The 27,977-nt window shown below is 45.4% G+C and overlaps 2 protein-coding genes across 2 annotated transcripts; one reads left to right on the top strand and one right to left on the bottom strand.

The window, feature by feature from the left end:
- Nucleotides 1–301: 301 nt before the first annotated feature.
- LOC131282716 (uncharacterized) lies at nt 302–12,582 on the top strand. Its single transcript, XM_058312248.1, has 5 exons — nt 302–436; nt 7,853–10,143; nt 10,447–10,546; nt 11,604–11,758; nt 11,839–12,582. The coding sequence occupies exons 1-5, from the start codon at nt 367–369 to the stop codon at nt 12,190–12,192; spliced, it is 2,970 nt and encodes a 989-aa protein (XP_058168231.1). The 5' UTR covers nt 302–366; the 3' UTR covers nt 12,193–12,582.
- Nucleotides 12,583–15,403: 2,821 nt separating this feature from the next.
- LOC131293751 (proton-coupled zinc antiporter SLC30A2-like) lies at nt 15,404–20,212 on the bottom strand. Its single transcript, XM_058321815.1, has 6 exons — nt 19,667–20,212; nt 17,350–17,463; nt 16,973–17,289; nt 16,176–16,902; nt 15,836–16,076; nt 15,404–15,758 (listed from the first exon to the last, which is right to left on the bottom strand). The coding sequence occupies exons 1-6, from the start codon at nt 19,784–19,786 to the stop codon at nt 15,652–15,654; spliced, it is 1,626 nt and encodes a 541-aa protein (XP_058177798.1). The 5' UTR covers nt 19,787–20,212; the 3' UTR covers nt 15,404–15,651.
- Nucleotides 20,213–27,977: the final 7,765 nt, after the last annotated feature.

Here is a 27,977-nt window from a genome sequence, read left to right as displayed (position 1 = left end):
AAAGTAAGGCAAAGGAAAGTTTGGTGCGTTACTCTCCAGCCGTCGTGCTGCGGCGCGGGAAGCGATAACACGTAGCCGGTCATACGACGGTGTGTGGCACCGTTTACTGTTGGTTGACCAAACCGGAATTTGGCCAGTTTTATGTATCCCAATTTGGTGGTGTCGTACTACTGCACCGTTCCATTAACGAACACGACCGAGTCGACGACGGTTTGCTGTGGACTTCCGGCCGGTCAGTAACTGCGTGCAGTTTCGGAACAGGCTCGAGAATCAGCCACGGGCCAGCACGTGAGCGGCGGGAGATACGGTGAGAAGGTAGCAGGGAACCGGCGTGGTGATCTACGCTTCTGTTCCGCCGACTGGAATATGGATAGAAGTGTAGATTCCATCGGTAGTTGTTCGCTCGATGTAGATGCCGATTCGACCGATTTTTCAGGTGAGTTTGTTTTATGGGTCCAGTAGTTCTTTCGTTTTCATTTGAAGAACATTACGGAAGTGGTTCATTCTTGAACCACTCCATTCGTTGCTGTTTAATTTCATTCCGTATCTTTGAAAGTCATCTGAGACTCTGCGTTATGAACAAGTGGTTCTTTAACCTCAGTTCCATTTAAAAAGAACCCACGCCGCTATCGCCTAGCTGGACAAAAATATATCAAAAACGTGAACTGATTCATTGAGCAAAAAAAACCATTTACCCACAGAGAAAGAACCGAGGGACGTTAACAGAAATTCACGGCCACCACCACCATCGTGGGTGTGTTTAGATTCCGTAGTAAGCAGGAAGCGATTCACGGCCGTGCGGCCAAATGTGGTCCGGGTATGTTTTGCTAGACGACATGCAAAGTTTGTCGGAGGAAAAACAACGTTCACCGATACGAAAACGACGCTGCGGTTCGGGTTCCCAGATAAGGATGGGACCAGGTTCGCGCTGGTGTGTAGGATTTTGGTGACATTGAAATTTTTGGCCAAACCCCAAACACACTCTGGCACTCGTAAATCATGCAAATGAAAAAGGAAAACAATCATCGTGGAAGTATCGTTTGCGAAAAAAGTAGGAAAAGAAACTAAACAAATCGTAAAAGTCACGAGTCAAAAATCAAGCAAGTGCCAAAATTGTGTTCGCCGGTCGTAAACGTCGTTCTTTTGGGGCGATCCGAAATGTTTCGTTTCGGTGTGGTCGGAGTATTGTTTCCATACGTGTACCGCTTGAGAAAGAAATGGCTCGGAAATGGTGGAAGCGTTGCCATAATGGTTGCCCCTAAGATGGAGAACGCTTTCTGCGCCAGACCCACGCGTGTCTGTCGCGTGTGAGTCGCAGAAAGTGTAAGGTTTTAGTACATGCCGCCAGCAAGTGAACGTTACGGCCGGAAACACACCGAGGTTACGCGTACGCACCAATCCGAGGGTGGTGTTTAAGGACAGAAGTACTACACCGGTGACCGCACACTGTGTGTCGACGTAATCCGATTGAAGGCTTTCTTTTGCGAGTTCTTTTTCCTGCTCTCTCGGCGTTACGCGTTCAAGGTTAGGATAATTAGGGGAGGATAATTGATCACATTGTTGGCGTCTTTAACTCTTTTCCTTTGGAACCGGTCCGAAAAGAAACACATTAAAACTCGTGAACGGTTGCCGAAATTCATTCATTCGAAGCGAAGGCCAATGTCAATGGACATTTGAATTTCTGGTTTTCTTCGCATCCGGCGTCGCACAGCGAACACGTGGGCCAGAAGCATATGCTGTTGTTTTTCTTTGTCCATTTGTATGCCGCATTTCTGAATGACGAATGTTAGTTAAGCTCAGTGTAGCTTTGTTTTTCTGAGATTCGCCTATCATCTTCACAGATCCAAACAAAACCTTACATTTTGGGACAGACCAGTACGCAAGCACTTGTGATTGAATGACGCCTTCGAATGTTTGACACTGACACAATTACTTTCTTCACCATTGTTGCGTTCAAGGGGAGCTTTTTTTATGGAAGGCCTCCAGCGAGAACGCGAAGGTTGGGGGCCCTTAAATATATTGAAATTCGGGTTTCGTTTCATAGTTTTACCGGGATCCGTGTCCTACCAGCCGGCGCAGGTGGATAGTGTAGGTGTTCCGCTGTTCTTAGTCATTGACGCAATGGACGGAATCAATAATCCTTCGAGCACGAAAGGCACATCATTTGGATGGTTGTCATATTATTTTCGTTTTAAAAACGAACGAAACTTTTACGTAGTTGCCAATGGCACATTCCGGATGTTCCGGCTTTTGTAGAATGACATAGAATCCTTGACATTTGAGGACAATACCTACCAAAAGATAGGTTGAGTTCGTTGGTAAAAGCGGGCAGCATAACAGAGGGTTGAATATGATAATTAGAGACGAAATGTTCAGGTGTGCGGCATAAGGAAACCTGTTTCTTTCGCCGTTTGAAGCAATCTTCTTCAGCGAGATAAACAACTCGAAATGCTGGTAGATGGTCACCTTTGCTAGGAAGCTGGATTCTGATTTCTGGCGTTATCGGTTAAACTTCCCATCGTTTGTTCAGAGTGACTCGAACGAGAAAGTTAAAAAAAATAATTACTTTAAGCTTACTCATGCCTTCATTTGGTCAATTGACGTGAAGAAACTAAAAAAAGGTTCAGGGTAGATTAAACATAAAAAACGGCATCCCCCGGCAATGGACCACCATCAGCTCAAGGCAACACCGTTAAAACCAATGTTAGTGTCAGATTTCACTATCACTCAAAGTGGGCTTACATGCGGCAGGAGATAACACCGGTGCCCGTTCTTAATCCGGGTGAACTCGACGCCACTCCGTCCGACTGTGTCTGCCTTTGCTGCATCCCACGGGGATGATGCATCCAACGGAGTGAATGCATCTGAATGACGCCCTGGTGTCCGATTCGCTCTGCCCCGACCGACAGCAGACTATGTTAGTGTCCGCCTGCGCGATCGTTACTTATGTGTCTCTGGTCGACCCGTCGGCCGCCGCCGTTGTGTGTGTTGGCGTAATCCACGCCGACGCCGCCTTTGCATAGACGCGCCTCATCATGACACACCGGGGGCAGCTGCATACACCGAATGAATGCACTTTTCGTTGCACACAGAACGAACGACCGAGAGAGCGTGAGAGATGAGGCTGGGACAAAGTATAGCTCCATCCGGTGAGGCTAGGGAACGAGGACGGAGGAGGGTGGGGTGAAACATACACACACAGAATCCATCCAGCTCGCCGCTTTGTTGTGTCCCGCGCCGGCCGGCAGGGAACGGGAACGGGAAGTAGGTCTCTGGCCGCGGCGTCATCATTACGTCATAGAAGAAGGCGAAATGAGTTCGATTCATCACGCGTCCGGCGGTAAGGTTCATCGCGCGCGTGGTAGCCTTGCGTGTGGAGAGTGAAGTGGCGTGCGCCTTCACCACGACACGCCATCGAAAGTACCACCGTACCACCGGCGTTCTCCTCCAGTGTGCGTTCGGCAGTCGGTCCGAGTGGTCGTTTTTATAGTGGTGTTTCTAAGAAGGTGGTCCACGTTTTAGGTGGGTTTGGTGTGTGGTGCTCTCAATCCCTGAGTTTACAGCATCTCACAGTGCAACGCTGGAGTGCGTGTGGTCATTTCATCTTGATTTTTTTAAAACAAATGTCGAAGCTCAATGACGAATGTGATCTAAAATAGGCCCAACTTTCAGGATCTTTGTGTTGTTCCTCAAAGGGTGCAAATGTGTGTCCTTGGTGTTCACTTTAAAACGAAGTTGATCGACGGATGAAAGAAGTGTTCTTAGAGTGAGTCATATGAGAATTGTGTTGGTCAATGTAGAGTGTCCCGATTGAGCTGATAATTGTTTCCCTCCCGTGTTGATGTGTCGATGAGCTGAAAACGGTTGCCATGTAAATCGTGAATCGGAACGAAATGTTTGCCGATGACCAACGGTTCGCCATGATGAAGCGGTTGTCGCCGCATCGGCCGCGATCGCCCCGTACTCCCCGGAGTGTTTGATGATTTAGTAAAACCAGTTCCCAGTACTGCACACGCGAACGTCACGCATAGTTGTCCGCTGACGCAACGTGACACACGGCGCAAATGTGTGTATTTTGAACGGGCGGCCGCAATCATCAACGTGCGGGCGGGGGGCCGTACTTGATCCTTCGACTAAATAACATTGTTTGGCAAAGGGTTGCGTCTGGTACCGGGTGGATTTATGCCTTATGCGTTCCTCTGATGTGTCCGCCACTCGCATGGTTGTCCAACATTGTTGCCAATTGTGGTTGCGTGTGCGATTGTACTGTGGTGTACTGGTTCGAAAAGTAGGTTATCGTTTGGGTAACCGATTGACTTCGTCGTTCCATAAATAATCCTGTAAGAGATACGGATGGTTGTGTCCGCTCAAGAGTGCATTCTGGTGAAATGAATAAATTGATAACGATTGTGAAATACGTGGAACCGTCTGTGATCATACAGGGTGAATCAATTCTATCGAAATCATCTCTTATTGTGCCTCCCCGTTAACAGCATGATTTGCTAAGAAACCTAATGGAACTAAACTGCTGATCAAATGTTGCACCAACATCCACGAATACTGTTTGGCGGATCAAGCGAAAACTTTGATCGATCGCCTTAAAATCTCCATCTCCAGTAACATGTCGTAATTGCTCCATCGAAGATCATTAGGCCTTTTACATCGCCCTGCTGGTGTTGGGTTCCCTGCTGCGAATCCGGTTCTAGTGATCCAGATCAACGGTGTGGGAATCGACAAATGCAATTTAGGGAGAAAAAAAACCACCGCAGAGCGATCAAAATGGATATCATTAGTCGAACGGTCGGAAAGCGGGCGCATGGTGTTTCACCATTTGCGTACTCCTACACGCACGTTCAGTGGCATGGAGTTGAGGTTGGAAGGTTTTGTTTTCGTATTCAGTGACACCTACCCGAAGGGAGGGAATGCAGTTCTCGTTGAATGAAACGTGTGGGTTGACATAAATGCCACTCGAGATCGCGCCACGGCGAGATGACGATAAATTTATTTGTGCGATGCGATCATATAAAGCCTATAAAATAACAATTTCGTTGCGTGTGGGTAACAGAAAACAGAAAAAACACAAACAATTGCAAGTGCTCGTAACGAATGGTATTTATTTGATGAAAATATTTAGCTTGTGTTCGAAATCTGTTTTGGAAGATTATTGTATTGACAAACAACACATGATTTAAAACTTCTCAGTAATAAGACTCTAAGGTGGATGATCTGCTAAAGACGATCTTATCATAAATGACATGGTTAGTCATCTCATTGGCTGACGAAAGAACGCTATCGGCTTATTGTAGCTTGTCATTTCTGGTTACAATTATCGATTGGCAATAAAACCATCAGCTAGCTTTCGAATAGGACGTGCCATCGGGCTCATGAAGCCTCCTGCCATCCGTTTGGATACGATTGACGCTGATAAAAACCCACCACCAAGCACAGATAGTCAGGCAATGGTGGCAATGAGGGTCGATGTTATCGCGTGACACATTCGCATACTGTAAGGTTGGGACTGCCCTGAAAAAAAAGAAAGAAAACCATTGACCACAGTCGGGCGAGACTTGGCTGCATGGTAAACATTACTACTCCATCAATGTTTTTATTCGCGCTATCTACGTCGGGGTTGTGCCGGGTTGGATGGATGTCCTCCATCGATTCTCGCTTTTGCATCACCACCACACGACGACGAAGGCGAGAGTGTTTGTGTTCGTGGAACATAAAACTACGACATGAACTGCATCCAATCGTGTTCAGTTCCCCGCGTGGAGCATATAGTTCAACCCAAAACAACTGCAAAGAAAAACAATAACAACATACCAGTTCGCAGACCCTCTGATAAGGGTTTGTTGATATGGGAGGATGTAAAGTTTGCCTCAGTGGTTTACGGTTGATTGTGGTTTCGAAATAAACATGTACCATGATAACTTAACGCGTGTACAGTCGTGCCTGTTTTAATTTAAAGGGCACCCCATTAAGCGTAATAAATTCAACGAAAGTTTGCCTGGTGAAGCAAAACATTGGAATAAAAAACCTTTTGCAACCAAAAGCCTTTTATGCCCTGCCCGTCTACGTGATATGTAAAATGGAAAGGTAAATTGATCTTCTTGAGCCACCTTTTCACTTGATTTATTTGGCTTCGAACGGTCAAGGCGAGATGCGTTGTCCGTTCGTACACAACATTGCACCATCTCACCTTGGAGGTTATTTAGAGCCTCTTGAATGTGGCTCAAGCGGAGGCTTAAAGGCACCATCATCACTCGTATTGCATCGAAAATGTCAATATGTCTGCTTCAAGTGAAGCACATTGCACACGCCTATTGATCGTAATGTTGTCTCGCTGTGCCATTGAAAAACATACACACCTCGTTGCAAACGAATCCCCATCCGTCAATGTTATTTTTCGAGCCTAATGCGAGGTGATTGCATTATCGAACGTTTATTTGCAAACTGATGGCGAGCAGTGGATAGTCTGTTTCCATTGGAACCAATTTAGGAGTGGTGGGGGTTTATCAGTTCAAAATGGCATTTTAATTAGGTTTAGGCAGAACGTGTTGGATTTGTACTGTGCTTTTCGTGTAGATAGAATCAAATAAATTTTAAACGATTACCCTCGCAAGGTTAATAATGGACATGGTATTTATTTAACGTTAAAAGAACACAAACATCGAACTTAAGGAATCCCAAGGATTTGTCCTTAAACATGGGTCCTTCATTTACTGCAAGCCAGCGATTAATTGATAGCCTTTTTACGGCTACCATAAAAATGTTTCAGGGACGATTTTTCCTCCTGGCCGGCTCGCTTCCTCCACACGTCACGAGAGAAATGAGGAGCTACTTCCCGGACAGTGACGAACACCCACTTGATATTTACCGCACAGCTATAGGCTTCTTGAAATGAATTCAACCGTTTCGTCCTTCCGCCTTTCAACCAAGTTTATGGCAATGTGAGTAAGGGGACGTGTGGGTGCCTGTTTTGCCATCGTAAGCAATCGATCGGCTACTAACCGGCAGAGTTAGCTGGAAGTGTTGTAATTTATTACACTCTTGTGCCACCACCGCGTCCGTGGCACTTTTTCTCACCTTCACCGTAATCGCGGCGTGGGAAACGGTAATTAAATGTCGATTTGCTTTGGTTGCCCCTGGTCTGGTGAGCATGCTTTATTATTTCATGCGTTTTGGTCGCTTTTTGCACAACCATGTCCTTGGGTGAACTTGAAAATGATCGATTGAGAGAAGAGAGTAACTACTTTTGAGGAAGGTTAGTTATGTTGACCTCATCGTATAAGACGTGTTTCGACGCAAGGTCGTTGGGCACATTGAAATTTAGTGATTACTTACCAAAGGTTCATGATAACAAACGGTGGCTTTTAGTCCTTAACGCCTCTTTGTTAGTGGCGTACATCACATCTTAATGAAACCTTATAAGAAACATACCAATCGTTGTCCGTCGCCGTTATCTCATTTGTTCCGTCTCATTTTTTGCATGATTCGTCCCTTGTCCGATTGTCACGTTTTGTGCCGATTGGTCTAAAGTGAGACTGGGGGGACATCAGTGTTCGTGTTGTGCCGGGAATTGTCTTACTTTCTTGTGGACGTGCGCAATTTAAATTCTGAAATTGGTCCGCACGATGAAAATGGGGTCTCGTTTATCATTGAAACAGTGCAAGACAAAAGGTTTGTGGCAAGAGAATCAACGTTTGGAAAGAAATGCATCGCGTAGAAGTGTAAAGTGCACTTCGGAATGATTGTTTTTGTCTGATTTATATCACGTTCTTTTTATTCCTTTTAAATTTTTGTCTACCGATTGTTTAATTGTGATTTTTTCTTTTTTACTTTACTATTACAGACACATCCGGAGAGCTTAACTTCCTAACGCCCATTTCTGGCAAGGATATTACGCGCGAGTTCACCGCCGGAATTAAGGAGCGCTGCATGCTACCGGTGATCAACTGCCAAGCGGTCACGAGCGTCCTGGATCCGGTAACCGGTCACATCAGCACCGTCCTAACGACGACCGCCTCCTCTCAGCATCCTCCGTGCCCTTCCACCCAACCACTGCTCGGTGGGGGTGATACGTCCCCAACCGCACCGGCATCGAACAAGAAGCCAAGCTATCTGAACCTGGCCTGCTGCGTTAATGGCTACTCGAACCTGACGACGTACGATTCAAAGCTTCGGCAGGATATAAACAAGTCACGCGAAGTGTCCCCGAGCCGTCCGATCATCGCGACGCTGCATTACAACCGCACGGATTCGGCCGGTGGTGGTCATCTACTGACCGCTCCGACGCTTAGCTACGTCAGTATGAACAACACGATCAATAACAACTACAGTGGCACGATCGGAAGTGGAACGAATCGAATGTTTAAGATGAACGGATCGGCTGGCACGAATGGTGCAGGTGGAGGACGAATGAGGGGATTAAATGGACCCGTTTCGCCATCCATGGGAGGCGTCACCGACGTAACGGATAACGCAGGAGTGAATGGATTTTTCAACGGTAACGGCAGTTTCCTCGGCGGCGGTGGTACGGCAATGCGCTCGAAAGTCATCTCATCGCAGTCGCAAATCAGTAGCTTGACACGGGAGGATTCACAGCTTTTAGCAACACCCAAGAAAAGCTTCATCCAGCAGCGTGTTGAAAAGCTGTACGGTGCAAGCGAAGGTGTAGTCATCAATAAACAGTACTACAGTAGCAGTGAACGCAAGTACCTTAACAACATCGCCAACGAAAACCATGGCAATGGGGCTCCGACCAATGGTGCTCCGATGGCCACGACTGGCAAGACAGGTGGTCAATCGATGACGAATGGTAATGGAGCGACCGGATCGTTGGCGAAAAACGGTGTCGGAAACGGACACCATCCGTACGCGTACTCCACGAACGAATGGAACTCGCTTATCACGGTGGATGAGAATAACCGTCATATTAACAGTGAAGATCAGGACGAAGCAGACCCGGAGATCGATGCCTTACCGGTGCTGCGACACTTGCGACCCGAGTTCCGGGCGCAGCTGCAAATTTTCTCACCGAAAAAAGTACCCAAAGCGTCACCGAATCGTACCATGCAGGCGGCGGCGGTCGCCATGAATGGAAATAACATTCTTCCCAATGGAACCAGTGCGACGGCAGACAACGTGGCGCACCGTCATAGCACCATCCCGGTCATAAATGGTAACAACAGACACAGCGAGGTAATCGAGCGGGAAGAGGGGCACCAGCTATCGAACGGTAGCACAAATCGAACGACAACAAAAAGTGCCCGAACGTCGTCACACATCACCACAAACGCGAATGGTGCAACGATATCATCATCATCCGCGAGCAGCAATGGTCACCACGCGGTGATCACGGAGGAAAGCAGCAGCATCATCCGTCACCATAGTAACACCAGCACGCGAACGGTGAAAAGCAACAACGTCATCGAACAGCAGGAAGAACAACATCAGACGTCGACTGACGACGGCCGCTGCTATTCCGGTAGTATACTAACGCCGGACGTCGCAGCAGTGGAGAAGCAACTGCGCTCGCTGGTAGTGGTGTCTCCACCGGCGGCAGAACGGTGTGTTAGTAGTCAGCAGCAGACGGCTTCCGCCATCGCGACCGTCGTCGTACCTGACACCGCCGAGGCCGACGTGCTAAAACCGGCGACAGTCGCTAGTGTGATCGAGAACGGCCAACAGAACGGTGTTGTCGATAGCAGTAGCAGCAGTGACGTTGATAGGACCGGACTCGAAATTGTCGGTGAAGTTGTTGAAGCCGTGCATTGTGATAATAGTACCCCGACGGAGCAGGCAGTGACCACCAACAGTATGCGTACAACAAACGGTGGCGAAACGACACTAGTAGTAGGCGTCGGAACCACAGTAACGATGGCTGGCATCGATCGTCATCAACCCCATCAGCTCCCGGTGGAAGCGGAAGTTGACAATCGACGTACCAAATCAACAGTGGAAGAAGTATTAGGACCAGTGTCAGCAACGATCATCGAAGCAACCGCAACCAATGGTACCGAAAGCAGCAGCAACAACAATAATGTGCTCGATGGAAACTATTTCCTGCAGATACTGAAAACCGAGCGCCATCGACTACAAGCAATGGCCGACGAGGTGGAGAAAGAGATCAGTCAGCTGCAGGTACGCAAGAAGTCCCATGGCACTTCTGCAGTGGTGTGCATTATCTAACGCAAAAGTGCAAAACGTTAGACGTGGCAGTACGGTGTCTACTCGGATTTGTACAAATTCTATTTACCGAGAGACAAATTCTTAAATCCAATCCTCAAATCTATCGGCGACTCCTTGTTGTTTCCTTTTCCTTGCCTCCCCGTCCGTCTTCCGACCGTCCACAATCGTTTGCGCCTGCGTAGCTTAGGGCACTTAGTGTGTCACTGTGTGTGTCTCGGATTTGGCAACTGATAGTTTTGGTTTGGTTAATTTTAGGGCAATGGCGTCGTCATTGGTGAGGATCTGAACGGCTACATTCTGGTCGCCGTAGGCAAAGCCCGCCTGCTGTGCTCGCAGAAGATGAAACAGTTTGAAGGTTAGTATGAATTTGATAAAAGCGCATGACACACGTCCTTCTAGCCGGTCAAGGTGCTGCTGATATGCCGGATCTGGTTTCGCACGTCACGAGACTATCTCTGGCGCCTCGGTGTGATTGGGGGACTGATAACGTTTCACATAGTATCCGTTTACAATCGAACTGCATAAGGCGATTGTTTTGTATGGTAACCTGCGTTCGTAAGTGATAAGCAGTTTGTCTTATCACTAGCATATGGGAGTATTCGTGAATGATACGAAAGCTCCAAATTTTTTATTTTGATCAATACTCACTCTAATACGCTAATACTCTAGAAGTATTTACTTTGCAATAAAAAAATGTATAAGAAATTTAGAATGCCTCACTAAATATTTCAAAGTAATAGATTTTTTATAATTTATTTGAACTTGAAGTATTTTCCTACAACATGCGTAATATTTAAAGTTCCGTGATTGTTATTTTTTTTAATACATTTCACATTTCACAACTTAGAGCTCCGTCAATTGATGCCCATGAACACGTAAAATAACCCGTTGTTTACCCGTTCTGCAACTATTTCGCAGACACGACAAGCCATTATCATACGCTTTCAAGATACCCTTTTAGAGAAACGCTTCGGACATGTTGAAAGCATATAAGCAAGAAGTGATTGTGATTAAAGGAAGTCAAAACAAAACATTCCATCGATATTCCGTAGATAGGGTAGGCCGGTAATGAAAGGCAGCACGTTGAACGGGTCACGAGGAGTATTTTGTGCGGGAGGAACGCAACAAAGCGTATAGTACCATCCCCTTTCCATTACGCATGCGATGTTTGGCGTCTAAGTTTAAAAACAAAACTTCTTCCGCCTTTCCTTGTGGTTTTGCTATTGCGTGCTCATTAATATTATTAGTACGCGTTTCGGAAAGCAGAACGCACTTCATGGTATTGTGATTGCGCACTGAATGAGAATTCATGAGCAGCGTGTGGTTCGTTTTAAATCTTATACGATGTTTAGTTTTTTCTTTCATGACAAAATTGCCCTTGAAATCTTCTAACGATTTTACCTCCGTTTCAGATTTGTGCTACACGAATCTTAACCAATCGCCTGATGAAAAGTTCCAAACGACCGGTGAAGATCTGCGCGGATTCTGGGACATGGTGATGCTGCAGGTGAACAATGTCGATGCCACCTTCGTGGAGATCGATTCGTTCCGGAAAAATGGATGGCGGGTAGGTGGAGCGGCAATAATGACGCCAACAGGAAAATTTGTCACACCAAATGTATTTCGGATCTCTTGTTTTCTTTTTAGAAACCAATTCCAAAGAGTCCACCACAGGCTCGCAATGGAGCACCTCGCACGACAAAACTGGTGAAACGCCCGTACAAAACGCAGACGAATGGCGGCGGCGGCGGTACCACCGTGACCGACGGCAGTGCCAACGGTGGTGCGGTTGAGACGAAAAAGGCATCCGCCGCGTTGGCAGCGGCCAAACGGGAAGCCCAGCGAAAGCAGCTGATGGAAATGAAGCGCAAGCAGAAGCTGGCCAACAGTCAACCCCAGCAGGCGGTGGAAATCTTTGCTCCCTCGGCGCAAGAGGAGGGACAACAGGCGCAGCTCAACGGCGACAGTAATACCCAACGGACGGCGGTGGACACGAGTTGATCTCGTTCGCTTTGGCCGATCCGCTAATAAGCTCTTTCACCAGGCCACGCTGCCGTCCCGCTTTCCAATTCCTGAGCAGCGAAACTAGGCTGAACTTGCAAAACCAGGAAAAGAAAGGCAAAGAATGTGAAGCTGGTGGACAGAAGCGTAAGATCGAATCTAGAAGTTAGTGAGAAAACGGGAGAAAAAATCCGCTCCATGAGCAACAACTGCCTGCCCATTTGGCAGGAAAGTATGATTGTACATTAGCACATACACAGCCACCTCCAGACAGCGATACCTTCATAGAACTGAATCGATTATTTCACCCGCGCCAAGAAGCTTCAAGAACTGAGTTGCCTGTATATGACCACAAGAAGCATACGTTTTCCAACGCCGGTGAGAGGTAGCATGGATGGTGACGTCGAAGTCGTCCTGATAGAATAGAACGAATATAGATGCATCGGTCACGCTGCTTTGTTCAGGGCACCAAATCTCACCCTAAAAATTCCTTCCCGAGAAGCATATTCAATTGCATTCATTGTACTTTTGTAGCATTTTATTCGATATCTTCTTTTATCCGGCAATCGGTACACAAAACGAAAAAAAAGCTGAAGGCGGGAGAAAATAATCAATATTCCACCTTTTGACTTCCGCAAGCGAACAGCGAACACTTCACTACGAACTTGAATGAATAGAAACGTACACTCATTTGTGATTGTTTTATACATTTTTACGGTCGAATATTATTATTATTAACGCTATCCTTATACATATACTTCATAAGTCCTGATTTTTTTTACAAGTAACATTGACACGTTTCGATTTTTAAGACACTTGAACACATCCACCTGTGGTGTTGGCCATCTCGGTCCAGGTGGATGATATTGATTTGAATTGACGAAATGGAACGAAATTGACGAAGTTTAGAGTCACACGAACACACGATAGGACATGAGTGAGCGAATTCATGACTATGACTGAAGGGCATCTGAGAACTAGGAAGGATAAGGGACAATATAAACAAAGTTAGATAGGAGATTACCCCCGGAGGGAGCATACCATGGAAAATTGTAGGGAAGCTGAAAAAAAAGGCCAGAAAACGCTATTATCTTTTTTTATCAATGAATCGCTCCAAGGCAAGGATAATAAACCAGAAACATAACAAAGACAAGCTTACATAGCTCCTAGTGGTTAGCAATATATGGTATCCTGTGACACACCGACACACCAACACAAGTGTTAACTATTAATTTTTACTACGATCCTATCTAAACGAAACATTATAAAATATTGTACGCTAAAGGAAAATCTAACTAAAACAAAGGAAAAAATGAAACGAATTGAAATGCAAGCAGAGAAGAATCTCTATTTATTAACAAAAACCCGTTCGATTAGTAAATCACTGTTCGCGGATGTGCATAATCATCTTTTGGCCGAAGGAAACAAAAACTTTGGTATTTACTTCTTGTGCGCCACTGGGGGCGGACACAGGAACGTTCAGGAACCGATGTTGAAAAGGGAAAGAAAACTTGGACATTTGCTGTGTTTCGAATCGAGAAACGGATTGCGGAATGCTTTTGCATTATTATTTGGTAATAGGATGTTTATCTGATGATGGTGTGAGATGTTGATGATAAAAAAGGTGGTTTAACTTTTATCATTTGGCTTGTATCTTTTCTCTTGCTTGGATTATTTTGCCACTGGGCTGGGTGAAATTTGTATGCGTAATCACGACCTAAACCCTTACGAGCTTGCATTTGCCTTTCGTTGCGCTAAACGACACGTTGTTTGATTAATTTGCTCTATCCTGTTGTCTAGAGACATTATCCCTGCTTATTGTTGCTTGTGGTATTGACCTTTGCGTTAAAATCACTGAAGATGAGAACAGAGAAAAAAATCTAATGTTAGTATGTTTATCTTTTCGCCTATAGTTACAACGCTATTTATCTAGAGTAAAATGTATGTCAATCTCTCTCGCGAGGAACAACAAAGTGAGTTAATAAGTGAAAAGAAAAACGTAAACCCACATATTTAGCGAAAATTTATCCACTGAGCGAGTGCCTTATCGATATCGTTCTATCGGCTGAAAGGTGGTGCGTATTGAGTACAAAGAAGTAAAGCTATGTTTTTCGCTCGCCTTTCGATTGCAACACACGATTCGTACCTTTCGAAGATTTTGTTCAGTTCCCCATTATAAGGATGCGCTGTATTGTGTGTATGTGCCTTTGTTTTGCGGTCAGTTATTTGTGGAAGTTGCTTTTCTTTTTGTCTTACCCCCTATTTTACTTTGATTTTTCCCTTTTTTGATGTTCCTTAATTCCCCCGTTGAGCCTGTTTTAAGTATGAGAAAAGTGTTTCCCATTCGAGTGATGGCAAGTGGAGATAATGTTAAGAAAACAAATCTACAACAAAACAAAAGACAAAACAACAAACAAACGAAGAAGAGAATTAAGATGGGAGAAAACTGCTGCTGATAGTAATGCGAATCGAAATTTTCTTATGACTTGATAAACGTTGGGTCGAATTGGATAATTGGTTTACAAAAGAAAAATGTAGAAACAGTTCACCGGGCAAAAGGAAATTCGAGTTGTGAAACTAAACGCAAACATGGCGAGCAACGAGAGGACACAATTTACTATGTATTAAGCCACCGTTAGGGTACGGTAAAGAAAAAAGAGAATCGATGGTGTGTTTAGTGTAGCCGAACTGGTGCTTATCGATTTATTTTTCGAATTAGGCAGATTTTGCACATTTTACAGCGTTTGCTGAATTGAACGGATTACTAATATTGCTTTTCCGCCGTAGTGAAGTAAGGAACGAGGGAAAAGCAAGGGTCGAGCATGAAGCAAAGTAAACAGGCAGGAGTATTGGTAGGTTTAATAAACGACGAATGGAATATAATAAAAATCCTCTGAAATGTCACAAAACAAAAACCACCAAGAATAATACACGAATAAATCAATAAATACACAAACACTTGAACACCTTTTAAAAACTACGTAACACATAATGGATTACACGCTGTTGGAAATATGAAAGTGTTTTGCATTGGAAAAGATTTACTGCAGGGCAGCTTCTCTGCAGCGGCTTTAGGAGAGGTACAAGGAACTTGCCACACGGTTGGTTCCTTTTCTGCTTGTGTGTAGATGTCAGTAAAGTATGGCTCAATATTTGTCCTGATTGTCGGATCGAACGAAATAAAAGTCGGCTACGGCTACGGTTTGGCGATATGGAGTTTTAATTTGTTCCGTGCTTGTAAATCTTATCCCTAGGGGGTGGCCTTTTTGAAAGAATGGTTTCCTAAGTAAAGTAATGTTCTTATAAGCAAAGAGAAAAATAGTTGTCGGATTGTTTTTCACCACTTTTAACAATCCTTGTTTTCTTCCCTTCCTTCTCCTAACGGACAGTCTGTAGAATCACAATTGTACAAGTTGTATTGTCGGCAGCGAACAAGTTTTGCTCGCTGTCCCGCGCTGCTTAAAAATGCATTTTTTCGATCTGCACCGTGCTGTGTTTGATGCGGAAGTCCTTCCGGGCGATGTGGTTCGCTCTGGCAAGAATATCCGACGCGTTCGCAAGGGGATCTGCGGGAGGGGAAAGGAAATGAAAATTAGCTCTTCACGTGTTTTACGTCACACAAGGGGAGCCGATATGGGTTTACCGATCATAAGGTGCACGGTTAAGATGTTCCAGTCGGTCGAGACGCTCCACACGCGCAGATCGTGTACCGACTTGACACCCTCGATGTAGGACAGCTCGGTGGAAAATCGCTCGAGCGAGATGTCGACGGGGACGGCGTCGGTAAGGATGCGCATCGAGTCGCGGAAGATTCGCACCGTCGTCACAAGGACGATCAGTGAAAAGACGAACGTGCAGATCGGATCGAACACTTTTAAGTGTGGCTGTACCGGAAAGGAATCGCATGAGGAGAATGAGAATATTTTTTTATGAAACTTTTTGCAACATGAACCTTTCACAGGAAGGAAAGAGGTTTTACTTACCGCAAACTTGATTACGATCGCTGCCACCAGGACCCCAATACTTTGAATGAAATCTCCGATTACGTGGATGATCGCTGCCCGTACGTTGAGGTTGCTGCTTTCATCCTCACTTCCTTCCGCACACGGATGATGGTGATGGTGATGATGATGATCGCTTGAAGATGTTGTCTCCAGCTCACTGTGCGCCTCGTCATCGCTATGCCCCCGGGAGGACTCCGGATCGGTGCTGATACGCGAGTAGCCCAGCTTGCTCGAGCTGATCAGATCCGGCGAATTTAAGCCCGCATCGATGCTCATCCGATGGCGAAGGCTCTCCTTGTGCAGCTTCAATCGAGCACTGTTGAGGATCGTATCCAGGTTAGGTCGCTGCATGTGATCACCAGCAAGGGCGAACGAATTGTGACGACTGCTTGGGCGCGACGGAGCGGGACTTCCCGGGGTCGGGCTGGGTGGATAATTGGGAATAATGAGCTGCTCCAATTTGTCGCATTTTTTCTCATCGCACGATTGCGTACGGTGCATTGCAGCTATTTTGGGAAGAGGTGAGCAGGATCGTGACAGCGAGAGTCGGGGCCCTGTAAGCTGAGGAGTTCTCGATCGTGCACGTGGTGTGTGGCTGTGTCCATGCGAATGTCCATGCGAGTGCCCGTGGCCGTGGCTATGCCCGTGACCGTGCGAGTGTCCGTGTGCAACGACACTACACGAACCGTGTAGAATGAAAGCCGTCCTGTTGGAGGTGACGAAAATGTCGTTTGAAAAAAGTTCAATTCCATCTACTTAAAAACCCTTCAACCTACACCACATTCATGACGACGCCGAGGATGGCCACAATGATCATCGTATCGGCATCGATCTCATACTCTCCCTCGATTAACCGGTTGGCGGACATCACCACCAGGACCGCGGTAAGCGCCCATATGCCAAAGACGGACAGTAACGCACCGAGCACCTCCACCCTCCGGTAACCGAAGGACATTCGAGCGTCCGGCGGTCGATTCGATATCCAGATGGAGACGATCGCGATGACGAAGCTGATGCAGTCGGAGAGGAGATGTGCGGCGTCCGTCATGATGGCCAAACTGCCCGACAGGTAACCCCCGATCAACTCCGCAAGCTAGAAGAAAACTCGACCATCTAAAACCTCGGTTTGTTATTTTATTTCATTGTCCCTTACCATGAAGACTACCGTGAAAAGGGTCGCCCACATAAGCTTCCGTTTCTCTGCCTTTCCATAGGCCTCGGTAGATGGTTTCGCTCCCGATGTGAAGAGGCAGGTTGGATTGGACAACTGAAACGTGGAAAGAGTTCGTTCGTAGATTTTTGCTGATAAATGTTTTCCCAAGCTGACGTTAAGGAAATTCTAAATGCAAGTCAACACTAGAAACGTGGCATGATAGTCTTGATTTAACTGGGTTTATCCTGTCCAGCGTAAATATCCGGTGCGAGTGCGCTAATTTTACTACTCAAAGATCATCTTTCTGGATGATTGAAGGGTTAAACTGTTTGAACAGTGCTATGGACATCGAGTGTCTCGACCGAAGGGTAACGGGAGGCGCGTGCGAGGTGTGGTCAATTAGCACCCGTGTCGTCGAACAGCACGATCGGACGCGTGACTTGGACGGGGCGACCGTGCTCCACCGATAAACGGTGAATGTGGACGATCCAAAAAACGATACGCCAAAGTTTCCGGATGACGGTGGATATCACCTTGGTCGCATCTCTCCCTCACTAGGTGACGGCCAAGTTTAATTAATATGGCCACGGACGGAATGGGGTGGATTAAATCTATATCTAGCTATTCGATATTTTCGATCGGTTCGCAAAGGGAGCAAAGAGTTGTGCGTGTGAATTGTCCTCACGGGCACATTCTTTGACGCCTTTTGGGCCCATCGTCGTCGGCGTGGAGAAAGAGCTGTTGCCAACGCGGTAAAGTTGTTTTCCTGTTCGATCGTTCGGAAATTGATGATAATTTCGTCACTTTTTCTGCATCAAGCGTTGCGTGAGGTCGATCGTCGGCCGGGCAAGAGAAGGTGCAATATGTTTGATGTTTCATTTGGTTGTTTGGATTGGAGCAAGGTTGTTGTCGTTTCCCTAGTGCTTATAGGACAATTTTCGATGATAAATTCATGTAATGATAGCCTAACGGGTACCTTGCGGGGTAAGTGTGCCTGTTTTCGCAAATACCAAAAGCATTTCGTCGTCAACATCTTGTGCGTCACTCGGTTCGAACCGGCTCATCCTTATGAGTTGTAGGTTGAGCTACTTTACACCATATTTAGAATTCAGTTTAACAAATGCAGTTAGAAATTAAAAAAAATTAATAAATCAATTAAGAAACATTGGAACATTCAATTATGCCATGGGCTATCTTTTAAAGTTAAAATATTTGGAGAAAAAAGTTGATCGAATCTAATCCAGTTTGGCTAATCTTTCTTTAATACACGGACCACCGTATAAAATGATATTCGTTTTTAAAATGTGTATAGTCATCTTATCAGTATTTACCATCCATATTCCACCTACTTTAATACTCCAACTCTGCAATGCTAGTGAATGGAAGGCGAAAGGATATTGACTACCTCAATTAATCTTCTTTGATTACTCCATTTCATTTTCCATCGGGTTTGTTTTTAACCCATCTTATTTGAATGGCAACAAGATGATTCAATACTCTTTTAATTTTCTGATATCTTAATACCAACCAAAGTATCATCAAATAAACAGTTGTACCAACGCGTCTTATCACCGAAGTGAGCACATGCTCAGTAATAAGCCAATAAAACAGCGAAGAGCTTTGCGGTTCAGTTCAAAGCTTGGTTAGCTGCCAACGTCGTTTGATAGGTTGTAGGATGTCTTCAACGTACAAATAAGTCCTCGTCTTTTCGTCGGTTACAGCTCTCCTGATCGGTGCATACCACAACGACCCCGAGGAGGGTTATTCCAAAAGCGTTGTTTTACTGATTAGAGCACTTGAAAACCGCAACAAAGGGGGCTAAACGCGTGAAATTATTTCTCTTTCCTTCCACCCCTGCCCTTCGACCACGTGGGCTTTGTACATAATAGTGACATTTTCGAAGTGATTGCTTACGCACGGGAGGAATTACTTTTCCACACACCGTTGAAGCAGGTCAATTTCACGCAGGTTTACAAATGGTTTGATACGTAAACAAGCAGTCTAGTGCTTTTTTTCTAACTTCCAAAAGCGGTCGTCTATCAAGGGTGTTATCGCTCAAGCCTACTGTGGTTTGAATGAGTCGATCTGCGCCTACTACGATGACACGTAACGATGGGTGAATTAGTACTCCCCATGTAGAGAGTTCGATTGGAGCCTCGATTAGATAGTACTAGAGTCCGCATCGTGGCGTAGGGTTTTGTTTTAAGTGGCCATGTCGGGGATGAGCCCCGGTGGGGAGGGTACTTTTGGAGCAGATATGGTGTTGGTGTTGATATTCAAATGGTAGATAATCTCCTACTCGACTCCAGCAGCTTACACTTGTGATCGACTGCAGGAGGTTCTGTCTGCTGTTGCACTGTTGAAGTTCCAGATCGGTCATATCCCGATCGTCCTCCTCGTGGTCCGAGTGTATGTTCACTTCGATGTACGTGGTCATGATGGAGGCTGGTGCTGCGTGGTGGCGTTTTTTCCCCTGCTCTTTTATCTCCCCTCCGGAAGCTGTTGCAAGATCGATGGTGCTTCGTATGAAATCGGAATTCTACCGCGCTAGGCGTCAAACTCGGTGGCGCCGGTGGTTCCGGAACAACACTACTAACAGCACGACCTTCATGAACTGTTGCACACGACCATCATTCACACTTGCTCACTTGGGGATTCGTGGGATTTATCACACGTGCTAGATTTTCCTCTAACTTTAAAGCACGCGTTCGCCAACCAACCGAGGTGTGTTTTCGGGCGCGACTTCTAATTGCTCTATTATCATCCACTTGCACTTGCTTCACACATGGCACATGGCGCACACTCGGTCCCTTCCCTCGGATTGCTCCTGCCCCACACTTGGTGCTGTACTGCGATCCGTACCCAGCTGACGGCGGAACGACACTGACGGATTGGTTCGTTTCTGATATAATTTTTATATTCCACCACCACCAACACGGCCACCGGTTTTCCGCTTCGGTCGGTGAGAGTGTTTTGAAACGGGTCTTCTTCACTGGCAGGGCGACGACGTCACAATAAGCCGCGCTGTGGTTCGGTTGTGGTTGGCTAGTAGGGAACGCGGGGTAAGTGTGATAACAATTTGTACCAACATAAGTGTGCGATTCATCACGCCGGGGATTCAGTGAGCCGCGCAGTTTGAGCGTTTTGTATCATTAGCATCGCGAACTGGGCTCGGTAGTGTTGGGACTTCTGGACTGCGGGCTGGAAGGAAAAAGAGAGACGAAGATTTTAAACGACATTTTTACATAGTAAGCAAGAAGAGGACGTCCGGAATTTTCGGCATGTCTGATTTCCTCGCACGGTTTGTTGGCGAACTGGTTAAGAACAATGCGATAAGTCAATATTTATTTGCATGCTCGAGCAGTTAGGTTTAGTGTAGCTTCCTGGCGCAGACATTTGTGAGTTTTTTCGGCATGCTAACAAGTCTTACAGGATGTATTGGGCAAATAGGATCCTTTTAACGGACGACTTACGACGATTCCTACTAGAGCCACGATTCAAAAACTGTATGCTGAGGGTGACAGAAATGCGTTCAAAACACAAGATCATCACTATTCAACAGTCATAGGTTACAAATTGTTACAAATCGACACTATCCGATTCAAAAATTAAAAAAAATATGTTTACTTTAAACGACGCCTGGTGGCAGCACTGTTGTTTTCGAATTCGCACATGGTTCGAAAACGGTTTCGAAAACGAATGCCTGAAATCGACAACAGAGGGCACTTTTGATAACTGCCCCGCGATGTATGCAAACCGACCGATACGTATAAAATCGACAACAGAGGGCACTTCTGATGATTGCTCCGCGATGTATGCAAACCGACCGATACGTATTAAATCGACAACAGAGGGCACTTCACCAAAAGACACGAACTTCACCAAACTGCACCAAAAGAGGGCACTTCACCAAACTGCACCAAAAGACACGATAAAAATCACCGACAGAGGGCACTGCTAATTATTACGCCGCGATGTATGCACACCGTAGAGCATGCGCCATCTAGCGACTAAAATTTTTCGGGTTTTCGAATGTAGGAATTGAATTCGAACTGATGTAGTTGTAATTTGTGATCTCTTTGGATTTTGATTCTTTCTTTTTTTGATTTGTGTATAAAACATGAATTCTCAACAAGATTTTTGTCACTATGAGTTAAGACAAGACTTTTGCTTCCAACAATTCCTAGATCAGCGTTCCTATCGGAACAATCTGTTATTTCAAGATGATCTCTCGAAACCATTTATCGGCTAATATACTGCATCCTTTTTATTCGTACACATCCTCGTTAATGAGGTCATTTGATCGGTAAACTACCTGTTCTCTCGCTTCTATCTCACTAGCCCTTCTCCTGTTGGCCGTTCCTGCTTCCGATGCATCAAATTACCTGCCGGACTGTCCGCGCTCGCGCAAATCATTATCCGTGTCCACGTGGTTTGGGGAGTATGCCCGAACAAACGCAACCTTGCCCATGGGCTTCGGTCGGTCGATGCATAAAAATTGGTGTTCTTTACTTCCCCACAGCCCTGTGACGCGCGCTGAGTGTTCTCTCGCGTGCTTAAGAAGAACTCCTAAGCCTTGGCTAATTTACATGTAACCGTAGGCCGTGCAGTGTGTGCCACCCGGCGGGTAAAACTGGAGGAGGGGGCAAGTAATTGAGGCCGCCAACGGTACGTCGGGGCGTGGAAGTATCCAGTGCAGCCGGTGGTCGATGCAAATTGGCACATCGTAAACGAGGTACCATTGCAAATCGGATACCGGTTGATCATTACGACGCAGAAGGGCTTCGTTAAATCTATTATCTTTAAATCCAGCGATTGAAGACGCTCGCGCCGTTGGTAGATAACACCAACCGAAGAGATAAAAAGCACGGGAAAAGGTTTAGGAGGAAATTTTGCTAAAGCAGGGGAATTCTTTTAGGAAAGTTTAAGAAACATGTGATTAACAGCTCATTATAACGCAAGGTCGTTTGAAAAAGCCACACAGACAGGTTGCGTGTAACTTGATCCACTATTAAAAGTGGTGAGTGTATGTTTTAATAGGTCTTAATTGTCGTCAATTGATAGAATAATTAACCATAAAGGACATCTGACGTGCCCCATTCAAATCAGGTGTAAGAAAATGCTCTACAAAATAAAACACAGAGGCACCTTCCTATAATTAGGTAATTATCCGTATGTCATTGTAAGTTAACTTTTAAGTAGTCTCATTTATAAACAGTTTCTAGGCGTTAGAATGTCACATCGTGTGATCGGTTCGTCATGAGATAAGTTGAATTTGTTCCGGCTTCCAGCATGCTAGTGTGTTCGTTTTAATCGAACCGGATCGGAGCACAAAATACGGTTCGCCTATCATGTCCGCCATTGTTAGCCGGAGCTACTTTCTTCACGGCGTGGGCGAAAACTAGTTGAATGTACTCGATCTCTCGCCAAACCGCTTCCCAAAGTCGGTAGTCCGTTTTGCGTTTAACATCGCACTCGTTCGGAGTGTCATCGGACGTGGTCACGAACGGATTGAGTTTTGTTTATCCGGCGGCACTTTCCGAGCGACTGTTCCAAACCACGGGAATAGTAGTCGTATGTGAAAGCCTTACTTTAACGGCGTCGGTAGCTAATATTTCTCCGGTCGTCATCGAACCCCCCTTTGCCATCTCCCGAAAGGGAGATTTGTTCACCGACCAGGCGGAGGCAGAACGATCGGTCGTTAAATGGGTTCCAGAGACGGGGGAACGATGACCAACGCCGGTCCACTCCGGACGATCGGTTTCTCGTGGCCAGTAGTCGGCCGTGCCGTTGTTTTTTAATGCGAAGCCGTTAAAACAAAACATTGCACATGCAACGTAAACGCAACGATGCGCCATAAAATCCGAACCTCCGGCTCACGCAGGGGCATGTTTGCAAGCGGTCTCGTACCCTTGATACCAACGACGAGGGCGACGACGACGACGACGTCGAGACACACGGGCCGAAGGCTAGTAATGGCAAATGGGCTGCATTAAATTGGCCGGCAGTAAACTAAAACCTCCCCCTCGTCGAGTCTCGCCCGCTTGGACGATGCATTCTGCTGGCCGGTTCGGGAATGAAGATGTCAGCCCGGTGGTTCGCGTCGAAAACCGCAGTTACGGTTGCGAAATGACAAACGTTCCCGGCCGGTCGGTTTGAATTACTGCAACTTAGGGCGAACGTACCCGAGATTAGCGAAAGCTTTCGCCCGGCAATGATTGATGCGAACGTCAGCGTGAAGTCGTCTTCAATCAGTGGTTTCAACGTTCCAGATGTTCCAATGCGGCATGTGGGAACATTGCACGATGGTCAATAAATAAGTTGAATGAATATAGTAATAGATACAGTTGTGAATATTAAGTAGGTACGTTTCAAATACGCCAACACGTGACGTAAAATAGACAAAACACATCAAACGAGAGGCAGATTAAGCGTTCTAAGGAACCCAAGCAGCTATATATTGAGGCCCAAAAAAACATAACCTCCGTATCATTTTCACCACTCAAATGTTTATAAGTGTTTTTCTTTATTAGATGGAATGATAATTCGCCTACATTATTTTCAATAAAAACATTTTTTAATTAGGTAATTTAATGTTGTTCTTGTCCTTCTGTCCTAATGGTTTGTAAATCTGTGGTTTTTGGTTGTTTTAGAGTTGAAAAAGACCATTTCTCTGAAACGGTTGAAATAGGTAAAGTTTAAAAAATAATCAAGATTATTTCTATCCTTGGAAATGTGTAAGAGATTTCTTTTGCTAATCTATGGCTTTTAAACGATTCTGAGGGTTGCAGTCTTTTTCAGTGATCTTTTCAATATACGTTAGTGTATTGATATTTTTATCATCTCCAGAAAACAGGAATAGATTCTAAAGTTACTCGTTGTTTCAGGTGAATACTATTATTTTCACTTGTTACAATGAAGGAGTTCGTTTTAAAAGTTTCTGTTGCATAATTACTGTCAAATTTAATCGTCAAAATACAATCCAGATAGTTCAGTTGCGTCATTGTCTACCTTTTCAAATTTATTCGAATTCCAATCCAAAAAATAATCAAATATTTGATTAGAGAAGGAAAACACTGTTTGGAAAAATATTAACAATTACCCTTTCATCCACTTCTCCACCGAACCTCAAAATTGGAAATGCAGTTTTGACCTGAACACCGAATTCATTTCAATGACAATCTAGTTCTAGATGTTCTCAAAAGAAAAAAGGTTCTGTTAATCGATTTTGTCATTAGTTTTTTCTTTATTTAACACATTATAACGTGCAACTAATTATGCTTGGTAATGATTGTTAAAATTGTAATACGAATTACTTGATTATTTTTAACTGAATTTTTAGAATACATTAACTATTCCCATTGAATTGCTCGATTTTTTGACGATTGGTAATTTTGTAACAGTAGTTTTGACTACTTTCAACGACTTTGTTTTCCTATGATTGGTTTGAACAATTTTTTGGTGGTAAAACTCTGAAACAATTATTTCAGTACGTTTATGATGAATAAGCAATGTAGGTACTTGTAGGATTCTTCAATATAGGAAGAACATTTTTAAAAACTGCATTGATACGTTCCTTTGTAAACCTACAAGTGATCTTAAGTGAAGTGCAACTTATGCCTAGTAGTGGACCACCCCTCCCCCTCTTTGGCTGTCGTTGTGCATCATCTTCACGGCGAACGAAGAGCACGTCATCACGAAGAGCACACACGCACGTGCGTGCAGCATTCTTCGGTCCGTATCCTGACCATTTCAACACCGCTCGGGCCTAACTGACTGACTGACTGACTGACTGACTGCCTCGAAATCTCATCCGCGAGGCCCTCGCCCGCCGACGTCAACGTCACAGCACGTCACGAAACCCTTGGAAACCGGGGAGAGAAACAAGTGAAAGGGAAAAATATCCGATGGAAAACCACCGCCGGGTTGCGCACAATGCGCCCTTTCGACCCTCGTGGAAAAGGGCTAATAAGCTCACCTTACGTCGGAAAGAGAGCGAGAGCGACGGCGTGCGGCGCGAAAGCGAGAGATAGGGATCAAGATTTTGACATTTTCATGGAATTTGGTTGAAAATTCACTAATGAGTAGTTGGCAGCGTGCCATCGCCAGTGCCAGGTCGTCGTCGTCGTCGTCGGGTTTTCCGTGCGTTCTCCCATCACTGCGCTCGTTCCCTTCTCAACCGCGGTGGAAAACGGCCAAATCATGTCCGCGTTTTCCCGACGCCGCACCGATCCGCGCTCGAAGGGCAAAGCGACAAACTAGCGTGAAACGTGAAACTGTTGCCCCACACTTCCGGCTGGGGAGCGGCGGGGAGAGGCGGGTGAGGTCAAGGCACGGTAGGAGTCGCTTGCGCCACGCCATGCGCAAAAACCTGGCCACGGCAAAACCAAATCAGCGCAACAAACGAGTCTATTATTCGCCGGTAGCAGCGTGTAAACTTTTAATAGTTTCATCCTCGGCCGAGCGGACGCACGGCGCTTCGGTCCTGCGTCCTGCGTGTCCTGTCCTGTCTTTTTTCTACCGCTTTTCACCGCCCGTTTCGTTGGAACCGGCACCCGGTTGGCCATTTTTCATTTTAATGTTTCATTTCGGCCCAGTCGGTCGCGCGGTGTCGCTGCTACTAATGGACTGTGATCCTAACCCTTTTCTCATCCGCGCCTCAAAGGCAGGGTTGACGAACCGAGTTTGCCATATTTGTTGGTTAGTTTGATTTAAAATGTTTTAAATTGGTTGTTCATCATGGAAAAATTATTAAAAATGGGATAAAGATAACATTTGTTTATTAATATTTATTGTAATAAATCTATTATCTAGTTGGCATATTTTGTGTTTAGTTTTAGATATGATATTGCTCTAAAACTTATGACAAACACTATACCTGTTCACTTCCTAAAATGAGCTTGTACGATCTCTCTCAGATTTAATTAAATTGTGTATTTATTTATTATGCTATATTGTAACTGCCGCATTAACTGCTCTGCAATTGTAGATAGAAAAAGAACTTTGTTACTGCGTACTTTACTGTCTTTGATTGAAAGATTTTGAAGAGATTGTATTCGAATAGCAGTAATCATAAATACATATTTCAATACAAAATTAGGTCAGCTTAGTCTATTTTGTTTCCAAATTAAATTAAATTTGTAAATCTGACAACTAAACAACTATTTCGTCATTTGTGCGTTGATCCCTTATTTGAAATAGATGTACATTTAGTGAAAATAAATAACATGATGTGCGTTTGGAAATGTTTATTTTGTTGCATGTTAATGAATGTGTTCCATTAATGTTTTTGGTGAAGCTCAAAGTTAGCCACCCCCTTGGCGTCGCGCTTGGGGAAAAGGGAAAGTAAAAATAGCTAGTAACAGGTGCTCCCTACCCTTCCCCACCCCGCGCCTTTGCATAGTTGCCGGAAAGGTGGGGAAGGATTTCAACGCAAAGATATTTAATTCGCAATTAAACCACATCACACACTCGCTGGCTACCGTTGGGTCGACGGTCATCCGGCCTGATAGAAGAGAGAGAGAGGGAGGGAGAGAAAGAAAAAACAAACCCACTTCGAGGTGTCGGAATGTCTCGAAACTAACCAGGATCAGGGGAGAGGAGGGCTGGGTGAGTGGACAGGAGACTTTCGCGAGCGCGTTATAAATTGTCTAGTGTTTTGATATTTTGACAACTACACGGCCGACTGATGAAGATGAATTACGCGATCTGCCAACACGCGTGCTTGGGGTCGGGCCGGGAAGGGCCGGTCAGATGATCTTTAGGACCTCCGGTAGGTCTTTACCCTTTCGGGACCGATCGTACCGGTGAGATTAGCTATGTGAGTGTGCATGTGTGTGGCTTGACCTGCTCGGCTAAGAGATTCACAAACGCAGGTTGCCGCCAACGAACGAAAAAGATGATAGAGAGATGACAATCGGAGGTTCAAAGGGGCAGTTACAGAACCATCGTGAAGGACGAACCCGATGGTTCGCAGTATTCCGCAAAAACATGGTTTTAATTGTAGCATACATTTTATATACCATCCCCAAACCGGGATTCGGCAGGAAAATGGGGACCCCAAAACAAAAAAGCGTTTGTCGCCGGGAATGGAGGGCATTTTTCATTTTTCTCCATTCTGTTCCCCAAACGGAGCCTGGCTGGACGGAGGAAGATTCCGTTCGCCGGCAGCAGACGAAGATGGGAATGATTGAAATGGGGTTTGTCGTTTTTTTTCGAGCTTGTATTTAGAAGGATCCACCAACGGCAGCAAACGGACGACGACCGGTGTGTTTTACCTCTGGAAGAGCCTGTGGAGGCTCTAGAGTACTTGGAGTGGGCAAGAAACTGACTGTTCGAAAAGACTCTTTGACCATCGATCGTGGAAGGCGGGAGGGAGGAAGAATGGGTCCCTGGACGGTCGAGAGTAAATGCTTTAATATTTATTACCGATCGTAAAACAGGTGGATAGTTTTTCAAACTGCCGACTTTTATGAGTGTTTTGCTGATGGCGACGGTGATCAGGCCACTTGGTACTGGTTTTGTCCCCTTTTCCCACTCCTCACCCTCTTCTCTCTCTTTCTCCTCTATCTTTGGTGGAAGATGTCCGAGCTGGTGGTTGACATTTTTAAAGGCTTGCGTGCGAGATA

Source organism: Anopheles ziemanni, chromosome 2 (genome assembly GCF_943734765.1).
Source record: "Anopheles ziemanni chromosome 2, idAnoZiCoDA_A2_x.2, whole genome shotgun sequence".
Taxonomy (NCBI): Eukaryota; Metazoa; Arthropoda; class Insecta; order Diptera; family Culicidae; genus Anopheles; species Anopheles ziemanni.
This window is presented reverse-complemented; position numbering and strand designations above follow the sequence as displayed.